An 18,740-nucleotide genomic window follows, 5' to 3' on the forward strand; every position below is an offset into this window, starting at 1 on the left:
CTTTTTTGGAATGGCTAAATGCTTTAATGTTGAGGCCATTGGTTTTTTAAATTCCAAGTACCATCTTTCCAATACGGAAACCTAGCTGTTCCCTGAAACTTGCTGTTAGCCTCCCCCCACATCTGAATTTTAATTTTTAAAACCATTTGCCTGTTGCTTAGAACATCATCATGGAAGAGGTGGCTTTAGAGGTCGTGGTGGATTCCGTGGAGGCAGAGGTGGTGATCGTGGCTTTGGCTCAGGAAAAATGGGAGGAGGAAGGTATGTATCGAAATAGAATTCCTAGGTGGAAGAAAAACAACCAACCTTGTCTCTTGTTTCTGAATGCCATAAGTACCCTTGACCTGAAACAACTATTTTTAAATATTAAATTTGGCACAATTGTTTGCCTAATGCAAGGATGTGCAGACAATATCAAACTTTATTTCTTTCTTGTTTACATTAAGTTAGACTTTGAAAAGGTCCTTTTTTTGATAATTAAAGTCAACAATAAGTTGTAATTACACTCACCAGGTAATTGAGTCGTTGACTTAAGCCAAATGATTTATTGGACAGGATGTACTTGGTTCAGTGTTCCAAATGATTTGCAGACCCTTTCTGAAAAACAGATCTGACCTTCACAATGCTGAAAACCAAAACTCCACTTACCTCAAGTTTCCAGAATTAATAATTTTTTTTGTCTCAACCTTTAATTTTAAACTTTTCAGTTGTGGGCATTTGTCAGAATTCCATGCAGGCATTACTATCTAATAGAAACTTATGGAAGAATTTGAAGCATTGCTAATATTGAAATCTGTGGGGATAATTTTATTTTATTTTCAATTTCAGAAGTGATCACAGATCAGATCGACGTGACAGGCCTTACTGAAAGCATGCTGGGAACAAGAATTTTCTTTTTTTTTTGCTTTAGTGGTGCTTTAACATCGATGCAATGTAATGTACTTTTTCATAGTATGTATTTGAAGACAAAGATTAAAATGAATTTTTAATAAATTGCCTGGACAGTGACTTGTCTTTGACTACTCTAGTTGGGTCAGTAGCATTGTCATTACTGGTTGTTTCCTGTGAACAGTACACTTGTATGCAACAGTGTGTGGTTCATTTACCTTGTCATTTTTGGGTGGTATCTTTCCCTATTTCTGTATAGAGGGATTCATAAATTGTATTAAAAAAAACAAAAAAAATGACTGCAGTACTTTACGTTGAAGTTGGTCTTAACTTTTAATAATGGATACTAAACATGTTGCTTTTTTCTCAACTTGAAATCTGCAATAAAAATGTATGTATCCAATGGTTTGGCTTCTAATGTCCTATAGCAATAAGCGTGTTGGCTAATGACAACTTTTTTCAGTTGGTACTTTCATGTCTGTAAGGATTCATCTGGCCATTCTTTAAGTATCCTTGGTGAAACTTCATGTAGTGTGGCCTTGGAACTTGGCCTTTTCTACTGTACTGTAAACTCTAACCTAGGAATGTAGTTGCTTATTTCAGTTGTTTACATCATTGTATTGCAGGAGATGACGGAACTGCTCCACATTGTTTTAATTATACATACCAAACAGTAAAATCCAATGTTTTAATGTATTGGATTTGAGGCACACCTGTCTGTTTCCAGTCCCCCTCCCTTGGGCTGATGCACTGGCTCAGTGGTTAGCATTGCTGCCTCACAGCGCACTGGACCCAAGTTTGATTCCAGCCTCTGGCAACTGTGCCTGTGGAGTTTGCAGGTTTTCCCTGTGTCTCAGTTTACTCCCAATGTGCAGTTTAGATGGATTGGCCATGCTAAATTGCCCATAGTGTCTCAGGATATGTAGTTTGGGTGGATTAACCATGGGGAAGTGCAGGGTTAAAGGAATAGGATAGGAAGGTCGGGCTAGGTGGGCTGCTCTTCTGAAGGGCAGTGTGGACTCAATGGGCTGAATGGCCTGTTTCCACACTAGGGATTCTATGATTAATCTCCAGCTGCTAATTTTTCTGAATGCTAATTTGACATCCAATATAAAAGTTAGTGTGGGCCCACTTGCATGTCTTAGTATTGTATGATATGCTGCTACTTTTGACAATAACAGCCATGTTGCTGATTTTGGTCAAGTTGATCTCCTAAGCATTTTTATTGTGAAATGAGCAATGTTTGTCTTGCTTATGAAGCCCTGGCATACAGTTGTGGACTTCTTGGATTTCCTTTCTTTCAATGGGGTGGACAGGGTTGTTTTATACTTCTTAGGTTTTACAGACATAGGCTTCAAACAATGCAGTATAGTTCATTATTTCCTAGTCTAGTCTACCATTTGTTAAAAAAAATCTTTTTAACCACAGAGCATCATCCTTTTTTTAATTGGGTATACAAACAGCTCTTTAGTAAAAGTGGAAAAAGTCTGCAGCAGTGTGTAATATTGTGGGAAACAAATTTTATTGCTCATCTTCTCGTCCAGTGAAGAGCATTGACACAGCTTCTTGATTAGCTGCTGCTTCCACTAAATGACCTGAACCCAACTTAAATTTGCAACTTGATTTTTCACTAGTCACCTCTAGATTATTGGTCCAGTGATATCCATTGCAGTAGCTTAGTGATCGATGCACTCCAGTTTTACGGTCATCTTTGTACACTCAACTCTGCTTTTACAATTTAACTGACAACTTTTCGCATAATGCTGCCCTTGTTTTTCACTTTGCCTTTGAGACTACCTGATTGTGACACCCCTGTGTTCTGAGTAGGTTTTTTTTAATCACTCTGTCGAGGTGTGTTATGATGCACTGTTGGAGCAGGTGGAACTGGAACCTAAAATACTGAAAAGCTTCATGAAGTGCCTTTTGACCACAATGGTGTGCTTCAAAAGAGTTGTGAAACATGGACTGTGGTTCTGGGATAAATCTGCTAAGCTGTAAGGTGCTTCCCCCACTTGGTCAGGATAATTATGCTGATCTGTTACAGTCCTCCTGGGTCTAGAAAGAAAGACTTCTCTCAAACTCTGATTTGTAGATTAGCATTAGGTCTTCTGTTTGTTTGCAAGTTTTACCATTTTTGTTATTTAGTGACAACCACTTGATAAAGCACCTCAGTCAAGATATTGCAGTGACCATGTTTGGGATGTGGCTGTTTAGTACCAGTCAGTACTTAAATGCATCTACAGCAGTTACTCCAAGCATTTTTGTGACACAAGTGTGCCTAGAAGATGCATTTACTATTCTTTCATGGAATACTCTGTATTAATACTAGAATTTCTTTTGAACTTCTGGTTATGATTTTTCTCATTTTTGCAAGCTTATTATGTAAAGGTCATTAGTGTAAACTTGACATTTCTCTGGGGGGTGGTGTCCACAGTGGAACATGGTAGGACTAAGAGCTGATACATCGGTCATAATTAACTTTGTACCTTTTTTTTGTCTAGAATAAGCTTCATTCATGTGTCCTGGTTCTCAAAATACAACTGTGACCAATGTTGTTCAGTAGTTAATTGAGTCTTGCCTTTGATACTCTTGTTACAAAGAGTTAGTGTTTGCATAAATACTATTTTCATATTAGTCTAGACCTGGTGTGCTAAATTTTTAATAACGTAACCCTGGAGTGTTGTTTAGCTTTCCCCACACTTTCTTTTTTTCAATATTCTCTCTTCCCTATTTTTAGCAGTCTTTTGAAGAAGGAGAATGCAATTGGTTATTTGGCATCCCTGATCAAATTTACTGGATTGAATCCTAATTAAAACATCAATCATTTTTACTGGTGTGTGGTTAGTTCCTGTTGTGGATATTCTCATAACCATTTTGTTCAGGTTGCTTTGTCATACTAATTTTGCAAATTGAAATGTCCTCCAAAGCTTAACCAAAGTTGAGTTGATGTGAATTATTTCTCTTGGCTTTCCTTTGAAACTACTGTACTTTCACTACAGCTCTGGATCTTTGACAATAAGGTATCAAGAGTTGCCAGTGTACACAGGGAGTTAATGATTTCTGTCAGACTCTAGCAACTTTTAACCTAATGAAATGCTTCACGAGCTCTGTCAAACTGAAATTGGCACCATTCCACAAATTTAGGGCTGATATCAAAAGATGTAAATTGAGTGACTACGAAGTTTGGGGAAGACGTTTTAGAGCTTGGAGTCTCATCTGGTGATGCTTTCAGCTAACAATAGTTGAAAGATTAAAATCAGCTGCTGCAGACGTTATAATTATTGGGCTAGAGACCAAAATACTCCCAAAACTTTGATTTGCTGTGGACTTAGCAGTGGGAGCTCCCACATGTAAAAATGGAGTAAAAGATACATTTCAGTTAAATTGAATAGCTTTCCAATGTCAGCTGATTATTTTTGGGTATACTGTGGGAAAATTTTAACAAGCCACAATTAAGCATGTATAAGGAAGAGATGTGTTTTAGACTGACCTCCAGCCCTTTATCATTTTCTTCATTGGTGAATGTTTTTACAGAGCCCTTGTAATATGCTTTTTCTTTTGGCCCCACTAGTTAAGATTGTGCTACTGTTTTTCTCCCAATTCAGTTTGAAGTCAGTCAGGCTGTGCATTTTTCAGTTATCTGCATTCATTTACACAGAATAACATAATTAGATGCAAGCTCAATTTTATTTCCCAGGACTTGAACCAGCATCTATTGTTCCATCACTAATTGCCTTTTGAGAAAGTAGTGATGAGCTGCTGTCAATGTTCCTGTGTACTCGCTGTACCTGCTAGGTGTGCCAGGATTTTGACCTAATGATAGTAAGATACAGTTCCACATTAGGTCTTGGAGGCAAACCTAGCTGTTGTAGTGGTCCCATGTTTCTGCCTTTTTGTAGGAGGTAATGTGATCTGGGTGTGTTGTTGAATAAGCCTTGGCAAGTTGGTGCAGTGCAACTTTGTAGATGGTACGCTCTACTGCCATTGCATACCAATAGTGAAGGAAGTGAACCTCTTTAGGTTGAAGTGATGTACTGATCAAATGGGCTGCTTTGACTTGGCTGATGCTAAACTGCAATCATCCAGGCTAGTTAATGAAGTGAATAAAAACCTGATTTCCTAAAAGTGAGAATCTCTACAGACTGGACCAATTTTTTTTTTTAAACTGAGGATAAAGTGAGATTGATTAAAAGTTAACTTTTTGCAGGGCACCACTGATTATATGTCTGCGAAGTTCTAGTTTGTTCTTTCAACAGACTGCATTTGCACTTTGTTGCAGATTATAATAATAGTTTGAGAACATTTTGTCATTTAAATACTTCTCCAACTTCTGGAATGCAGCAGTACTTCTGCATCAGCAATACAGTGGCTGTTAAAATCTAAGTTGTTGATTATGCTCCAGAAATTGGAAGTCTTTCTCTAAACGATGAAAGAACTGCAGTCCAGTTTTTTTTTTTTTTTTTTTTTTTTTTGGAACTTGTGGCAACTTTTTCAAATTGTGGAGGGGACCGAGGGGAAGTTACTTCCCTGCAAGCCAAGTAGAACTGAACCATTATCCCCAGTTTAACTTTTTTGTAACTTTTTTTCATATCCCAGCAAAGGTAATCTATTACAACAGGAGTATCTTTGCAATTCAAGGGCATGGCTCTTTTTTGGGCATTAAATTTGTGAATTATGTTGAGCTAGTCCCGAGGCAGCCATTGCACTAACTAATTTTGAATGCTGTACTGCCTTTCTGCTATCAGTTGGGAAATACAATCTATGGAAAATATCTGTAAATAGTTTTGTTTCATGTAGAAATATGAAACAGCCCATGACCTATAATGTAAACTTGCACATATAGGGATTGATAACGAGTGGCAGTTGTGGAGAGATCTCCTGCCTGAACAACACTAGCAGAGATCTTCGTGGTGGGTGGCAGCCTGAGGAAGACCCCTAAAATACCTTGCTCACAAAAAATCAGAAGTTATTAAATCATGTACTGAGTAAAATTTGTTTGAAGGCCTAGTGCACATTTTGAGTTCTAATAAGATCGTTACTATAGTAAAGTCAATAATGCTGAACTGTGAAACCATATGCCATGCTGTCTACAGTAGATCAGTAACTCTGAGTAACATGCTGAGGATTTGTGAATGTCAACAAATGGCAGACAAGTTGTATGATGTGATAATGTCTAGCAGGCCCTGGTTCAAATTCAACCTGCTGCAAAGGTGTGATAAGGGTGTACTGCATGGTCCTAAGAGTCGTCTTTTAACATGTTCTGTTGTGGCTGTATGCGAGGGTAGAAAGCAAAAATTCAATGCCATTACTTTAACTAAGAGCAGGGCACTCAACCTTTAGTAAGGATACCAATGAGATGTTGATAAGGAACGTCTTTTTTAGGTGATCAATACCCATATAATCACAATCAATTAAGAGAAGATGGAGTAGGTTATTTGACCCATTCTGCCTGCCTGCCTGCCCTCCAGACTCTTGAATTCTACTGTAGGTTTTTTTTTAAAAATTAACTTTTGGGTTAATGAATATAAACAGTTGAAATTGAAGCCTGGAAGCATATTTTAATCTAAAGACTCAAATCTCCGTGTTTAAATATTAGATATTCTTTTCACAGATTGGATTCCCTCCTTTAGCTTTCTGGGCAACCCATCTTCTCTCATGCCCCCTCTCAAGCCATTATTTTTCAACTCCAATCTTTGTCATCCTAGGACTAAGCCACTCCAGGCAAGACCAAAACAACACACTAAGCTAAGTATATCCTCTTCAGTTGTAGCATAATTGCCCTACTTCGTGCTCTGTTCCTCTTGCACTCTCCCGTTTGCCTCTTGATATTCAACTATTCTTGAACTTGCCTGTCTCCTACTATCTTATTTGTTACAATCTACCTCTTCAAAGCCCTCGTCTTTGCTATTATTTTTAATTGCAGGGGATTGATTGATTAACTGACTGACCGACCGACCGACCTCGGTTTGCATCCCCCTCTTTCTCTTCCACCCCCCCCCCCCCCAGTGGCGGATGGTAGAATTTGAATTCAATAATTATTAGGCTTTTAATGCCAGCTTATGACCATTGAAACTGTTGTTGGGTGAAATTCAACTGGTTCACCCCTGTCCTTATTTGCTATGGTCGACATGTGACTCTGAATCTACAGTCATGTGGCTGACTCTTAGCTCTCTCTAGGTATTAAATGCTGACCTAGCTAGTGCTAGCTACATCTCATGAATAAGTTCCCAGTCTCCTCTTCTAAGGAAGGGATCAATGCTCGTTTAGGTACTCTCTTCGTTTCTCTATCTGGCTGAAGATACCATGGCCAATGGGCTGGAGGAACTGGGAGCTGCATATGAGGCGTGGAAAGTGCAAAAATCTCGGCGGATTGTAAAGCTAGTGGGAAGGATACTATCGTTTTCATGTAATTTAAGATTTGGTCTGTGTGTGTAGTGGTGCGTCAGAATGCTTTCTGCTAGGAATGTGGAATCACTCCTGTTACAAAAAAGTGCGCGCAAACATGATGCATAACTCCAGACGTGTACCAGCCTCACCTCACAGGGTGCCGTATAACTACAGTCCAATTCCTGTTGTGACGCCCCGCCCCAACACCAAAGCATTGCCCTTTTAAAAGGGGACTGGGCGGTGACTTACGGTCCCCGTTAGCCGGCTGGCTGCTGGGTGGTGCTAATAACTGCAGTTGGCTCATATTCTTTCTGATTACTGTCCCTCCGCAGCCAAAAGGCGCACACACCCCTTGGCATTCCGGCTGCTTGTAAAGTCAAGCACCGAGTTGTTGAACAGAGAACTCTGACCGACTCTGGTGTAATTGAGAGGAAAACAAGTGGGGTTCTTCTCCAGCTAGCTGCACCTCTTCTCGAAATGACTGCACAGATTTCACTTGAACGACTCAACCAATTACAAACCAACCCGCTACTGTGAACTGTCTTGTATTTCTGAGGGTAGGGGCGCATGATGACTTTGCAACATTCGCTCCGGCGACCCTCAACCTTGAGAGTACTGGGTGCTGTACTCCTCTTCATTCCCTGGAGTCCGTGTGCCCCCGTGGAGCAGGAACCCGACAGGACTGCAGCAAGAGAACGTCTGCGACTCCAAGCAACAGTGGTATGCACCTTTTCACTGGGCTGAATCCTACCGGGTGTCTGTGGGAGGCAGGTTCAATCTCCTGGGGTCATCTGTTCAGTGATGTTTTAACATTGTGACTGACTGGACTCTGTCTTGCAAACAGAAAAAAATTCTCCTCTTTCTATCATAGCTGGGCTACCCAGAACCGAACCTCTATGTAAAAAGTTGGGCTTCTGTCTTTTTATAGGAAGACCATATCGAAATGTAGACTATTTAACCGGAAGGGAAAACCAACAGGCACTACATAACCTAGGACTGATCTATATGACTGCATGTAACAATGTACCACTCTGGTTGTACTGTACCTGTTTGAAGAAAGTTATTGACTCTATACTAAGGATCCTTTTCCAGTTCTGTTCAGGAACTGACCTCTACTATAATACCCAGTTATGATCATGGTCACCGCTGAGCACCCCAACTGGTGTAATTATTTTTACTGCTAGTTGGCAGTGAATCTACTTGGGAACTTAACTGAGTTTCACGTGTCCCCAACTCTACCCCGAATTACTTCAAATGTCCCATTCACACCTCGCCTCTCTTCCATAGTTTGGTGAAATGATTCTGTATAATTTCAATTTCACAGAGGGCTGAAAAGGGTCTGGGAGAATTGCAATGGGTTCCTTAATCCTCTCTTCACTAGGAGTTACTGACGAACAATCGATTCTTACAGTATAAGAATCTTTGTCCAATTGCCAGTTGTATACTCAGTTAGTCTCACTCCCCACTCATTCTCCAGCACGCCACTTTCTGGGTGTGGAATAATGCGGTGACATTTTGGAAAGTTTGAAAATGTGGATTTTGTTATTGAGTAGACTCTTTCTCTGGGTAATCCAGAGTCTGCACAGAGCTGGCTGCTTGGGTGCAGTGATGGTTAGATATGGGGAGTGTGTTATGCCTCGCCTGGCCTTGGGAAAGGATGCTGGGCGAGGGTTCCTGTTCCTAGTCAACGACTAGACACCAAAGACAAAATCAAAAATACTGTAGATGCTACAAATCTGTTATTAAAAAAAAATACTGGAAATACTCAGCAGGTCAGGCACAGCATCTGTATTATGAGGAGAAAAAAGTAAGCACAAATATAACTGTCTAACCCAAAGTGCACCAGCTTCACATCACAACATGCAGTATAACAGTCATCCAAATGTGTTGCATCCTATTCTCACATTTAACTCCAAAGCATTGCTTTTAGATACTTCCTCATTGACCTGAGGAATGTTACTGCACAACCTCGGAGCAGGTGGGACTTGAACCTAGAGCTCCTGGCTCAGAGTTGGGGACGTTATCACTGTGTCACAAGACCCTAATTCTCCTTCAGACCTGGACAAGAAATGTTAACTCTGATTCTCTTGCTGGATAGATGCTGCCAGATGTGCTGAGTTTCTCTAGGACTTTGTGTTTTTGTTTCAGGTTTCCAGCATCCACGGTCTTTTTTTTTGTTTTGTTCAGCAGTGATCTAACTGCATTGGAAAGTGAGCTCCAAGGGCTGAGTGGCCTACCCTTATTTTGTTCCCACATTCATACCTTTACATGGCTTTTTTGCTCCTGTTCCAGCAGCAGCCTGTCCATTTTGTTTGCAGCAGCCCCACCTCACCCCTATTGAGATCCCCACTCCTTTTGACCTGCCAAGAGGAGTCAATGTGTCAGATTGAGGCCTGACGAGCTCAGTTGGATGGGTACAACCAGGGAATGGCACAGGGGCAGGTGGGAGCAGGTTCATTTTCAGAGGGCTGGGGCGGAGTCCTTGGGGAGTTCTCCTGCAGCTCTGGAGCTCATTTAAAGTAATGTAGAGAGTAACCTTAGCAGACAGGGTGGCACGGTGGTTCAGTGGTCAGCACTGCTGCCCCACAGTGCCAAGGTCCGCCCTCGGACGACTGTGTGGAGTTTGCACATTCTTCCCTGTGTCTGCGTGGCTTTCCTCTGGGTGCTCCGGTTTCCTCCCACAGTCCAAAGATGTGGATTGCCATCTTAAAATACCCCACAGTGTCAGGGGATGTACAGCCTAGGTACATTAGCTGGATGAGATGGGATCTGATTGTAGTATACGCAATTCTAACAGGGGTGGACAGACTTGATGCAGGGAAGATGTTTTCCTTGGCTGGGGAGTCTAGAACCAGGGGAACACAATTTCAGGACATGTGGTTGAGATGAATTAGGACTGAGGTGAGGAAACATTTCATGTAAAAGGTAGCAAACCTGTGGAATAGTCGACCACAGAAGGTTGTGGAGGCCAAGTCACTGAATATATTCAAGAAAGAAATAGGTAAATTTTTCGATTTTAAAGGCATTAGGAGTAGGGGGAGAATATGAGAATTTAAGTGGGAGGTACGATGGTTCAGTTGTTAGTACTGTTGCCTCACGGTGCCAGGGGCACAGGTTCGATTCCTCCCTTAGACAACTCTCAGTATGGAGTTTGCACATTCTCCCAGTGTCTGTGTGGGTTTTCTCCGGGTCGTCCAGTTTCCTCCCACAGTCCAAAGATGTGCAGTTTAGCTGGATTGGCCATGCTAAATTGCCTGTAGTGTCCAGAGATATGCAGGGTTATAGGAAGGTGATTGGGTCTGTGTGCAATGCTCTTTGGAGGGTGGGAATGGACTTAATGGGCTGAATGGCCTGCTTCCACACTCTAGGGATTCTATGATAACATGGAGATACAGGATCAGCCACGGTCATATTGAATGATAGGCAGAGAAGATTACACTCAACCCCCAAAGCACAATATCGACTACTCGAATTTCACTCCAGGTTGTTCCCCCAAACACCATTGATTTAAATACACCCCAGTAATTCTGGAAAGGAGGCAGTGAGTGTTGGAGTTTATCTCCTTTATTGTAGGAAAAGCAGAATCAACATTGTCTTCTTCCTTCAGTCAATGTAGGACAAACAGCCACACAAATGCAGATTCCCCCCCTGGTACAACAACACAGACTCAAACAGTAATGACAGCTTTTTTTGGGTGGGGAGAAGGAGTTTGAGTAAACATGTTCTGGGTATGATCAGTTACTCTGTGTTAATCATTGTTTTATCGGTGAATCTGATATCTCGCCAGTTGTGGCACCGCTTTGGCGAAGGAACGTCCGAAAGAAGCGGTGATGCACAAACAGAAAATGCTGGGAATATGGAACTGGCGAGTCAACATCGAAAAAGCAATGACACGGGGTTAATGCTTTGGGTTAGACCCTTCACTAGAAGATCGCCTTTTTGCTCCTGTCACATCATCGGCATGAAAATTACACAAAGTCACTTAAAGAAAAACGTGTTCAGTGCAAAGGATTAGAAATGTTTCACAACTGTTCCATCTTGCTGTTCTGCTGACGTTCAAAAAAAACCAGAGCCTAGTTCTTGTGGTTTAATATTGTCTGGAAAACTTACTTGTGTTATTACTGTTTTGCAACTGACTTGACAACCAGCGATTTGTTTTGTATACACAAGCTCATCACTCCAGTCTGCATTAAACTCCCTCCGGTGAAGTTCTGATGTGTATATCCAAAATATGACAAAGTGTAATACATCCTTTATTACTCTTACAGTTGTAGTGCCATAAGTTAGTCGTGGTATATGTGTATTATGTGTAGATTGGGAACAGGAAGAGTTAGTGTTTTAGGAGAATAAACTAATCGTACAACTAAACGGAAAATGTTGGCAAACGCTCAGTAGGTCAGGAGGCTCTGTGGACAGAGGAACTGAGTTAATGTTTCAGGTTTGTGAGGTCTCAACAGAGCAGAAAGATGTAAAGCAGATTAAGTGAACAGAGAGCTATGGGATAAAAGGAGGTGATAAAGGAATGAGTACATGAAAAGATGGTGGTTCAAATGCCTCAAAATGGATGGGATCCTATCTCCTTTAAGAACAATGGCAGGGCAAGACCATTTCCAAATCTTCATTTCCACCCCGTTCCCTGCCGCCCAACTCATTGGTAGCTTATGAGATCTTCCCAGAGAAGACACAGTTCAAATGTTGTCTCTGGGAATGCTGCTCAATTGAAGGTGGGGGGAGATTCTGTGGCAGCCTCCATCCTGCAGTGTCTGAGGAAGTCTCAGTCTTTATTTTGAGGAGCTGTGTAGCTATGGCGACCAGCCTAGGCCTGTGGAGGGGATGCTGCTACTGCTGCTAATGGGGGCAGTGACAGGAGCAGGCCTTGTCACCAACCCTGCCCCAGGCCTGAATACCACCTCCAGCTGAGCCCCAGTCTGTCTACAAGTGGCAACTTAATGATTCAGACCAGCTCCCTGCCACTACCGGTGGTGTGCTACTCTCTGCGAAATCACCAAGTGGAACGTGTCTGGTTACTGATCTAGACTCTCGTTACCACTGGGTCCTGCTTAAAACCCACCTCCTTGAGACCAGGTGGTTTCCTTCCAGTATTTTTGATCCTGTACCTCAGGGCACCTTAAATATAAATGATTTTTATCACTGGGTTCCTGCTGTGTAACATTAGAGATACATGGCGACCACCCTGGCCAATGGGAGTTGACTTACCAACTAATCACCATCCTTCCCTCCCATAGCGCAAACTGTTGTTATTGCTTGAAATTTGGTTTATTGTTCCATGTGACCTGATAAGTGCAAAATGAAAAAAGCTTCAACAACGTGTTTCTCTTTTCAGTAATAATGCTAAAAGCTTGAAGAATATGAGAAGTTGAGAAACTAAGGTCAGTGAGTAAGCAAAGACAGTGAAACAAAAACAGAAATTGCTGGAAAATCTCAGCAGTAACTGAGGAAGGGTCACTGGACCAGAAAAGTCAACCCTGATTTCTCTCCACAGATGCATTTCCAGCAATTTCTGTTTTTGTTTCAGATTTCCAGCATCCCTGGTTCTTTCAGGTTTTAGTTAAGTATAGACAGTGAGTGGCTCAGTTGTACCAAGTGGAAGGTTTCAGATTCACTTCCTGGGGTTGTGCTTTGAGCTAATCCAAACCAGGTTTCAAGACCTTGGTCTGGGATCTCCCAGGTGTCACCAATCCAAGTCATTATTTCTCACTCGTTCAGTCTCGCTGTAACAGTCAATCTTATACATTGCCTGTGGGAGCTTGCCTCGTGCAAATGGATTGCTTAATTTCTCACATGACAACAGTGAATACACCAGAGTTTCCCAAATGTTTTCCCACTGTGACCTCCCCAGCTTGAAAATTGTTGTGACCCTCTTGGTATGAACTGTGTGGGGAGTGGGGAAAAGGATACAGGTTAGAGTGGGGAAAATGGGCGTGAGGCTCCTCAATGACCATTGCTGCCTTGGAACTCATGTTCCCAACATTTCAGCCCATGACCCCACTTGGAACGCCCTGGACTATTTCATTAAAGCACTTCATTGGTTCTGTTGAGCTATTGGATGGCCTGTAGTCATAGGGTCATGGAGATGTACAGCACGGAAGCAGACCCTTCGGTCCAACTCGTCCATGCTGAGATATCCTAAATTAATCTAGCCCCACTTGCCAGCATTTTGCCCACATCTCTTCCTAAATTCTTCCCATTCGTATATTCATTCAGATACCTTTTAAATGTTGTAATTGTACCAGCTTCCATCACTTCCTCTGGCAGCTCGTTCCATACACGCACCACTGTCTGAGTGAAAAAGTTTGCCCTTGGGTCCCTTTAAAATCTTTACCCTCTCACCTTAAACCTATGCCCCTCTAGTTTTGGACTCCCCCACCCTGGGAAGAAGACCTGGGCTATTTACCCTATCCATGTCCCTGATGATTTTATAAACTTCTATAAGATCATCCCTCAACCTCCAACGCTTCAGGGAAAATAGACCCACCCTGTTCAGCCTCTCTCTGTATCTCAAACCCTCCAACCCTGGCAACATTCTTGTAAATGTTTTATGCACCCTTTCAAGTTTCACAATATTTTGCTTATAGCATGGAGACCAGAATTGAATTTGGTTTTCCAAAAGTGGCCTAACCAATGAAAGGCACTATATAAATGCAAGTCCTTTTTGTTTCTAATTGCCACCCTGTGCGCAGTGTCTGTGTGTGGATGAAGGCAGGATTTGGGCTTGACACTCAGATGCTCTTAAAGTTGAACTGCCTCATGGTAGTTTGTGGTATATGTAGGTCAAGTGATTTTTTTTTCTTGTTCATCTGCAGTAACTCCAATGAAGGGTTAGTGCAAATCTCAAAGAAATGGTGTAGCAATGGTTGAGGTTGCTGCAGGTGATTGTGAGAATCCCAAGGTGCTATTGTCAAAGGCTTCATGTGACTGTTAGCTACTTAGGACCCTGGTCCTATCAGACGTGTAAGCCAGCTAGAGATGAGAGAACATTTGATTTGATGGGCAACATTTTTGCCGTGTTCTCAAATGTTTCCAGTCTGACTATTATTCGCAGTCAATTTGTACTGAAAACCACCGCCTTCAGACATTGTGCAGGCCATTTCTCCTGAAGTGGAGTACTCCCATTTACCAAGAGAAGTGGTTTCGATGGGCTCGAATGCTGTCTTTGCACAGAGTTGGTTTTAAGTGCTGTTTTCCTGCACCAATAGGAAGCCCTGTGGGATGTAATCACCCTGCGGTGGAACTGTGTACATTAACAAGAATGCCAAGATTCAAATGCTGCACAACACGACTATACCATTCTCTCTGGATAGATCATAGAATCCCTACAGTGCGGAAACAGGCCCTTCGGCCCAACAAGTCCACACCGACCCTCAGAGCATCCCACCTAGACCCATCCTCCGATAACCCACTGAAACTACACATCCCTGAACATTATGGGCAATTTAGCATGTGTGTGTTTTGTGGTTGCTGCAGTTCTCTGCCAGTATAAACTGACATGGGGCTGAGAACTGACTCGTAACGAGGTAGACGAGGCTGTGAATGGGGAGAACTATCAAACATTGTTAAAAATGCACAAGAAATGATCAATCCTCGTGTTTTTAATTGGGCGCTTTTTTCTGTGCTTACGAATCAAATGACTTCTGGGAAAACTGTACCCGCCGTTTTCTCAGAATTGAGTATGGAAAATAAGCTCAATGTGAACAAACATATATTAACTCCATTATCATACCAATATCATATTACTGCAACACCAGTTAACCTTCATCGGAGTGCTGCTGGGTTCACTAACCTAAGCATTTACAGTGGATAGTTGTGGAATGATTTTTAAAAAAAAAATACAAATTCATGTTGGCTTTGCATTGTGAACTGCTGCTGAGGAAGTGGTATCCTTCATATGAGATCATGTGAACCATGAGTAGGAATTATATCTGTGGTTGCTGGAAATCTGGAACAAAACCTGAAATTGCTGGAGAAACTTGGCATCTGTGGAGAGAAAGCAGAGTTAACGTTTCGGGTCCAATGACCCTTCTTCAGTTCTCTCCACAGACCTGCTGAGTTTCTCCAGCAAATTTTTGTTTTTGCTTTGGAAGCCAGATCAGGCTATGTGTTCCCTCAATTCAGCTCTGCCAATTCAATAAGATCATGGACTTAACTCCACACTCATGCCTGGAACTGTCATGGTCTGATTTTTTTTTTTGTACCCAGTTCAATAAATCACTTGACTTCTTCAAAGGACAGTCCATCATCTCAACGTGGGATGTGATTCACATATAGACCAGACTAGACAAAGACAACAGATCTTCTTAAAGAATGGGAGAGAAGAAAAATAATCTTGGCCTTTTTTTTTAAATCAATACCAAGCTTTTACAAATGAATTCAGATTCTCAACTGCTATGTTTGGATTTGAACTCACTGGAATATTAGTTCAGACCCCTGGATGACTAGTCAAGCAACATAACTGTTATATCTCTGCACACACATGCTAAATTGCCCATAATGTTCAGGGATGTGTAGATTCAGTGGGTTATCGGAGGATGGGTCTAGGTGGGATGCTCTGAGGGTCGGTGTGGACTTGTTGGGCCGAAGGGCCTGTTTCCGCACTGTAGTGATTCTATGATCTATCCAGAGAGTGTCTTCCTGCTACTAAATGTGTTGTGGATTATTTATGGTAGCTTTAAAAAATATTTTCTTTTAAAAACTGCTACATCTTTGACAGAGGCGATTGTGTTGTGTCGGTGACAGTGTTTTCAGTGCAGTTCACTTGTACCGTTCGTAGCAATGTCCCTTAAGGAATAGCAACTTGGTTGCTTGTTTCAGCAGCAGTTGCCAGTGAAGCCATCAGAGGGCAGCACTGAGGTTGCTGCACTGAGATGTGCTCTTACCTGGACACCGCTATAGACAGAGACAACAAGGTGTAGAGCTGGATGAACACAGCAGGCCAAGCAGCATCATAGGAGCAGGAAGGCTGACGTTTCGGGCCTAGACCCTTCATCAGAAAGATAGTATTTGTGGAAATCTGAGAAAAATAGACTTCACCGCAGATACCACTGAAGCTGCTGAGTTTTTCCACTTCGTGTTTTTTTTCTCTCACTCAATTGTGGGAAGTGGGGAAGATTTTTCTTTCCGTCTGGTGCAAATATTAGGCAGCCGTGCGACTGTAGTGACGGTGATGTGGAGGAGCTGGTGTTGGACTGGGATGGACAAGGTCAGAAATCACACACCAGGTTACAGTCCAACAGGTTTATTTGCAAACACAAGCTTTCGGAGCCTCGCTCCTGGTTCAGGTGTTAGCGAGAGAGGAAGTATCAGACACAGAATTTATAAGTAAAAGATCAAAGGGTCACACCACTGATGAGGATGTATTAAACAAATCAAAGCTGCTGTTAAATCTTTAATCATTTGGAAGGTTTGAATTGATTAATATGTATATGTAAATCCCCAAATTCCTTTCAAGTCACTGCCCTGAGAGAACTAAAGGTTTTATCAGTGTAAAGAAGGGGTGACATTTTAGGTCAGACAATGCATGTTAGGTGCGAGACCTTGTTTAGAATCTCTTTGTGACTTGAAAGGAATTAAAACCTTCTAACTGATTAAAGATTTAACAGCATCTAAGGTTTAATACATCCTCATCAATGGTGTGACCCTTTGATCTTTTTTTTATAAATTCTGTGTCTGATACTACCTCTCTCACTAACATCTGAAGAAGGAGTGAAGCTCTGAAAGCTTGTGTTTTCAAGTAAACTTGTTGGACTATAACCTGGTATCGTGTGATTTCTGACCTGATGCTGTAGTGATTAGCTAACTGACTACTCAATTTTATTTTCAAGCAACATGATCTCACAGAAGCAAAGAGGATACATCAAGTGTAGCCATGAGTTATAGCATTTCATTTACCCAAATGTCAAACGTCTCCGAAACAAAATAAACAAGATCGGTTGGACAAAGGAGAGGGACTGGAATCTTCAATGCAGTGTATATGACAGGAGTGGTAGACATTGAGAGTCCTGAGAATTGCAATGTAGAAATGTACAGCCAAACATGGATTAAGAATACTGAGGCTGATGTCCAAGGTAAACTCCTGGTTTTCGTTCAAGTGAATGGTAACTACAAAACAAGCAATTCTTTCATACTGGTTCGATAGATAGAATATGAATTGCTTTGTCATGCAGATGGCTACCTGTCTGTTTGATTTTTAGCAAAACAGAATGTATTGTTGCCTGATCAGAAACTCCCTCGGTAGTTGCAGCCATCATTGAGAACAGACAGCATTTCCCTCCTGTTTCCCTTGTGCGTGAATTTAGAACAAGAGAACCAGTCGTGTAGCTGCTATAAGTTCTAAAAAAGGGTCACCAGACCCAAAACATTAGCTCTGTTTCTCCCTCCACAGATTCTACCAGACCTGCTGAGTTTCTCCAGAAATTTCTGTTTTTATTTGTTCCAGAACAGGAGAGCTGGGTGGCTGTACTGAGTGGACCCAGAAGGCAGGCACAAGAGTTACACTCTGCCTATTTCATTGGCATGGAGGTAGCATGCCACGTTGGCACTGCCCACTCCTTGTCTTTCCAGTACACAGCTAATGCTGTGTGTATCAGCCAGTACTTCTTAAAGCTAACCTGCACCTCCTAAAGGGGAGGTACATTGTAGATGCAGGGGAACCTACCTGATGGAAGTGAATCTGACTGTGGGTGGCACAGTGGCACAGTGGTTAGCACTGCTACCTCGCAGTGCTAGGGACCCAGGTTTGATTCGAGCCTTGGGTGACCGTCTGCATGGAGTTTGTATGTTCTGTCCGTGTCTGTGTGGGTTTCCTCTGGGTGCTCTGGTTTCCTCCCACAGTCCAAAGATGTGCAGGTTAGGTGGATTGGCCATGCTAGATTGCCCGTAGTGCCCAGGGATGTGCAGGCTGGTTGGGTTAGCCATGGGAAATGTGGGGTTATGGTTATAGGGTAGGGCGGTGTGTCTGGGTGGGATGCTTTTTGGAGGGTCAGTATGGACTTGATGGGCTGAATGGCCTCTCTCTGCACTATAGGGGGTCTATGGCTTAGGAAACAGTAAGGAATGGGACAACCTGACAGAGACCAATGTTCTCCCAAATGTCATTTTTGATGTGCCTCCTTTAAGTGTGCAGTACCTTTAAATTATTTTCCATCACTATCTATGTGTGGCATCTGTAAGGGCATGACCTGCAACAATGGGAGGAGCCAGACGCCATGTTATTCGGACGCTGGCATGCACACCTTGGGATGAGACAGAAAGTTAGGGCAAGATCGTGTTCTGACCAGAAGGCCATCAAATGCCTGCTTAGAGAGGCAGAAGCAGTAAGTAGACATGGAGGTTAACACAGACCTACAGCCCCTGAGGAGCTGGGTGCAAGAAGTTCAGAAACCGCATGAGAGGCCAGGGTCATTGACGATGTAACTTGCATGTCTGATCGCCACTATCCGCGTTTCTAT

General features: G+C 42.3%; 2 protein-coding genes and 1 long non-coding RNA gene across 4 annotated transcripts in view; all 3 read left to right on the forward strand.

The window, feature by feature from the left end:
* The window catches only part of LOC109930943 (GAS2-like protein 2B), a 253,141-nt gene that overhangs the window by 6,060 nt on the left and 228,341 nt on the right, over positions 1-18,740 (forward strand). The gene's annotated exons all lie outside the window — the stretch shown is intronic.
* Positions 7-993, forward strand: LOC125486158. The gene is made up of 2 exons (XR_007264846.1): positions 7-261; positions 829-993. It is a non-coding gene; the product is annotated as an uncharacterized LOC125486158 (long non-coding RNA).
* mmp28 (matrix metallopeptidase 28) overlaps positions 7,561-18,740 on the forward strand; it is a 109,253-nt gene continuing 98,073 nt past the window's right edge. For both annotated transcript variants that reach the window (XM_048612622.1, XM_048612624.1), the window contains exon 1: positions 7,561-7,995. In XM_048612622.1, the coding sequence (XP_048468579.1) occupies positions 7,843-7,995 (153 nt within the window). In that variant the 5' untranslated portion in view covers positions 7,561-7,842. The remainder of the gene's footprint in view (positions 7,996-18,740) is intronic.

Source organism: Rhincodon typus, chromosome 26 (genome assembly GCF_021869965.1).
Source record: "Rhincodon typus isolate 14 chromosome 26, sRhiTyp1.1, whole genome shotgun sequence".
Taxonomy (NCBI): Eukaryota; Metazoa; Chordata; class Chondrichthyes; order Orectolobiformes; family Rhincodontidae; genus Rhincodon; species Rhincodon typus.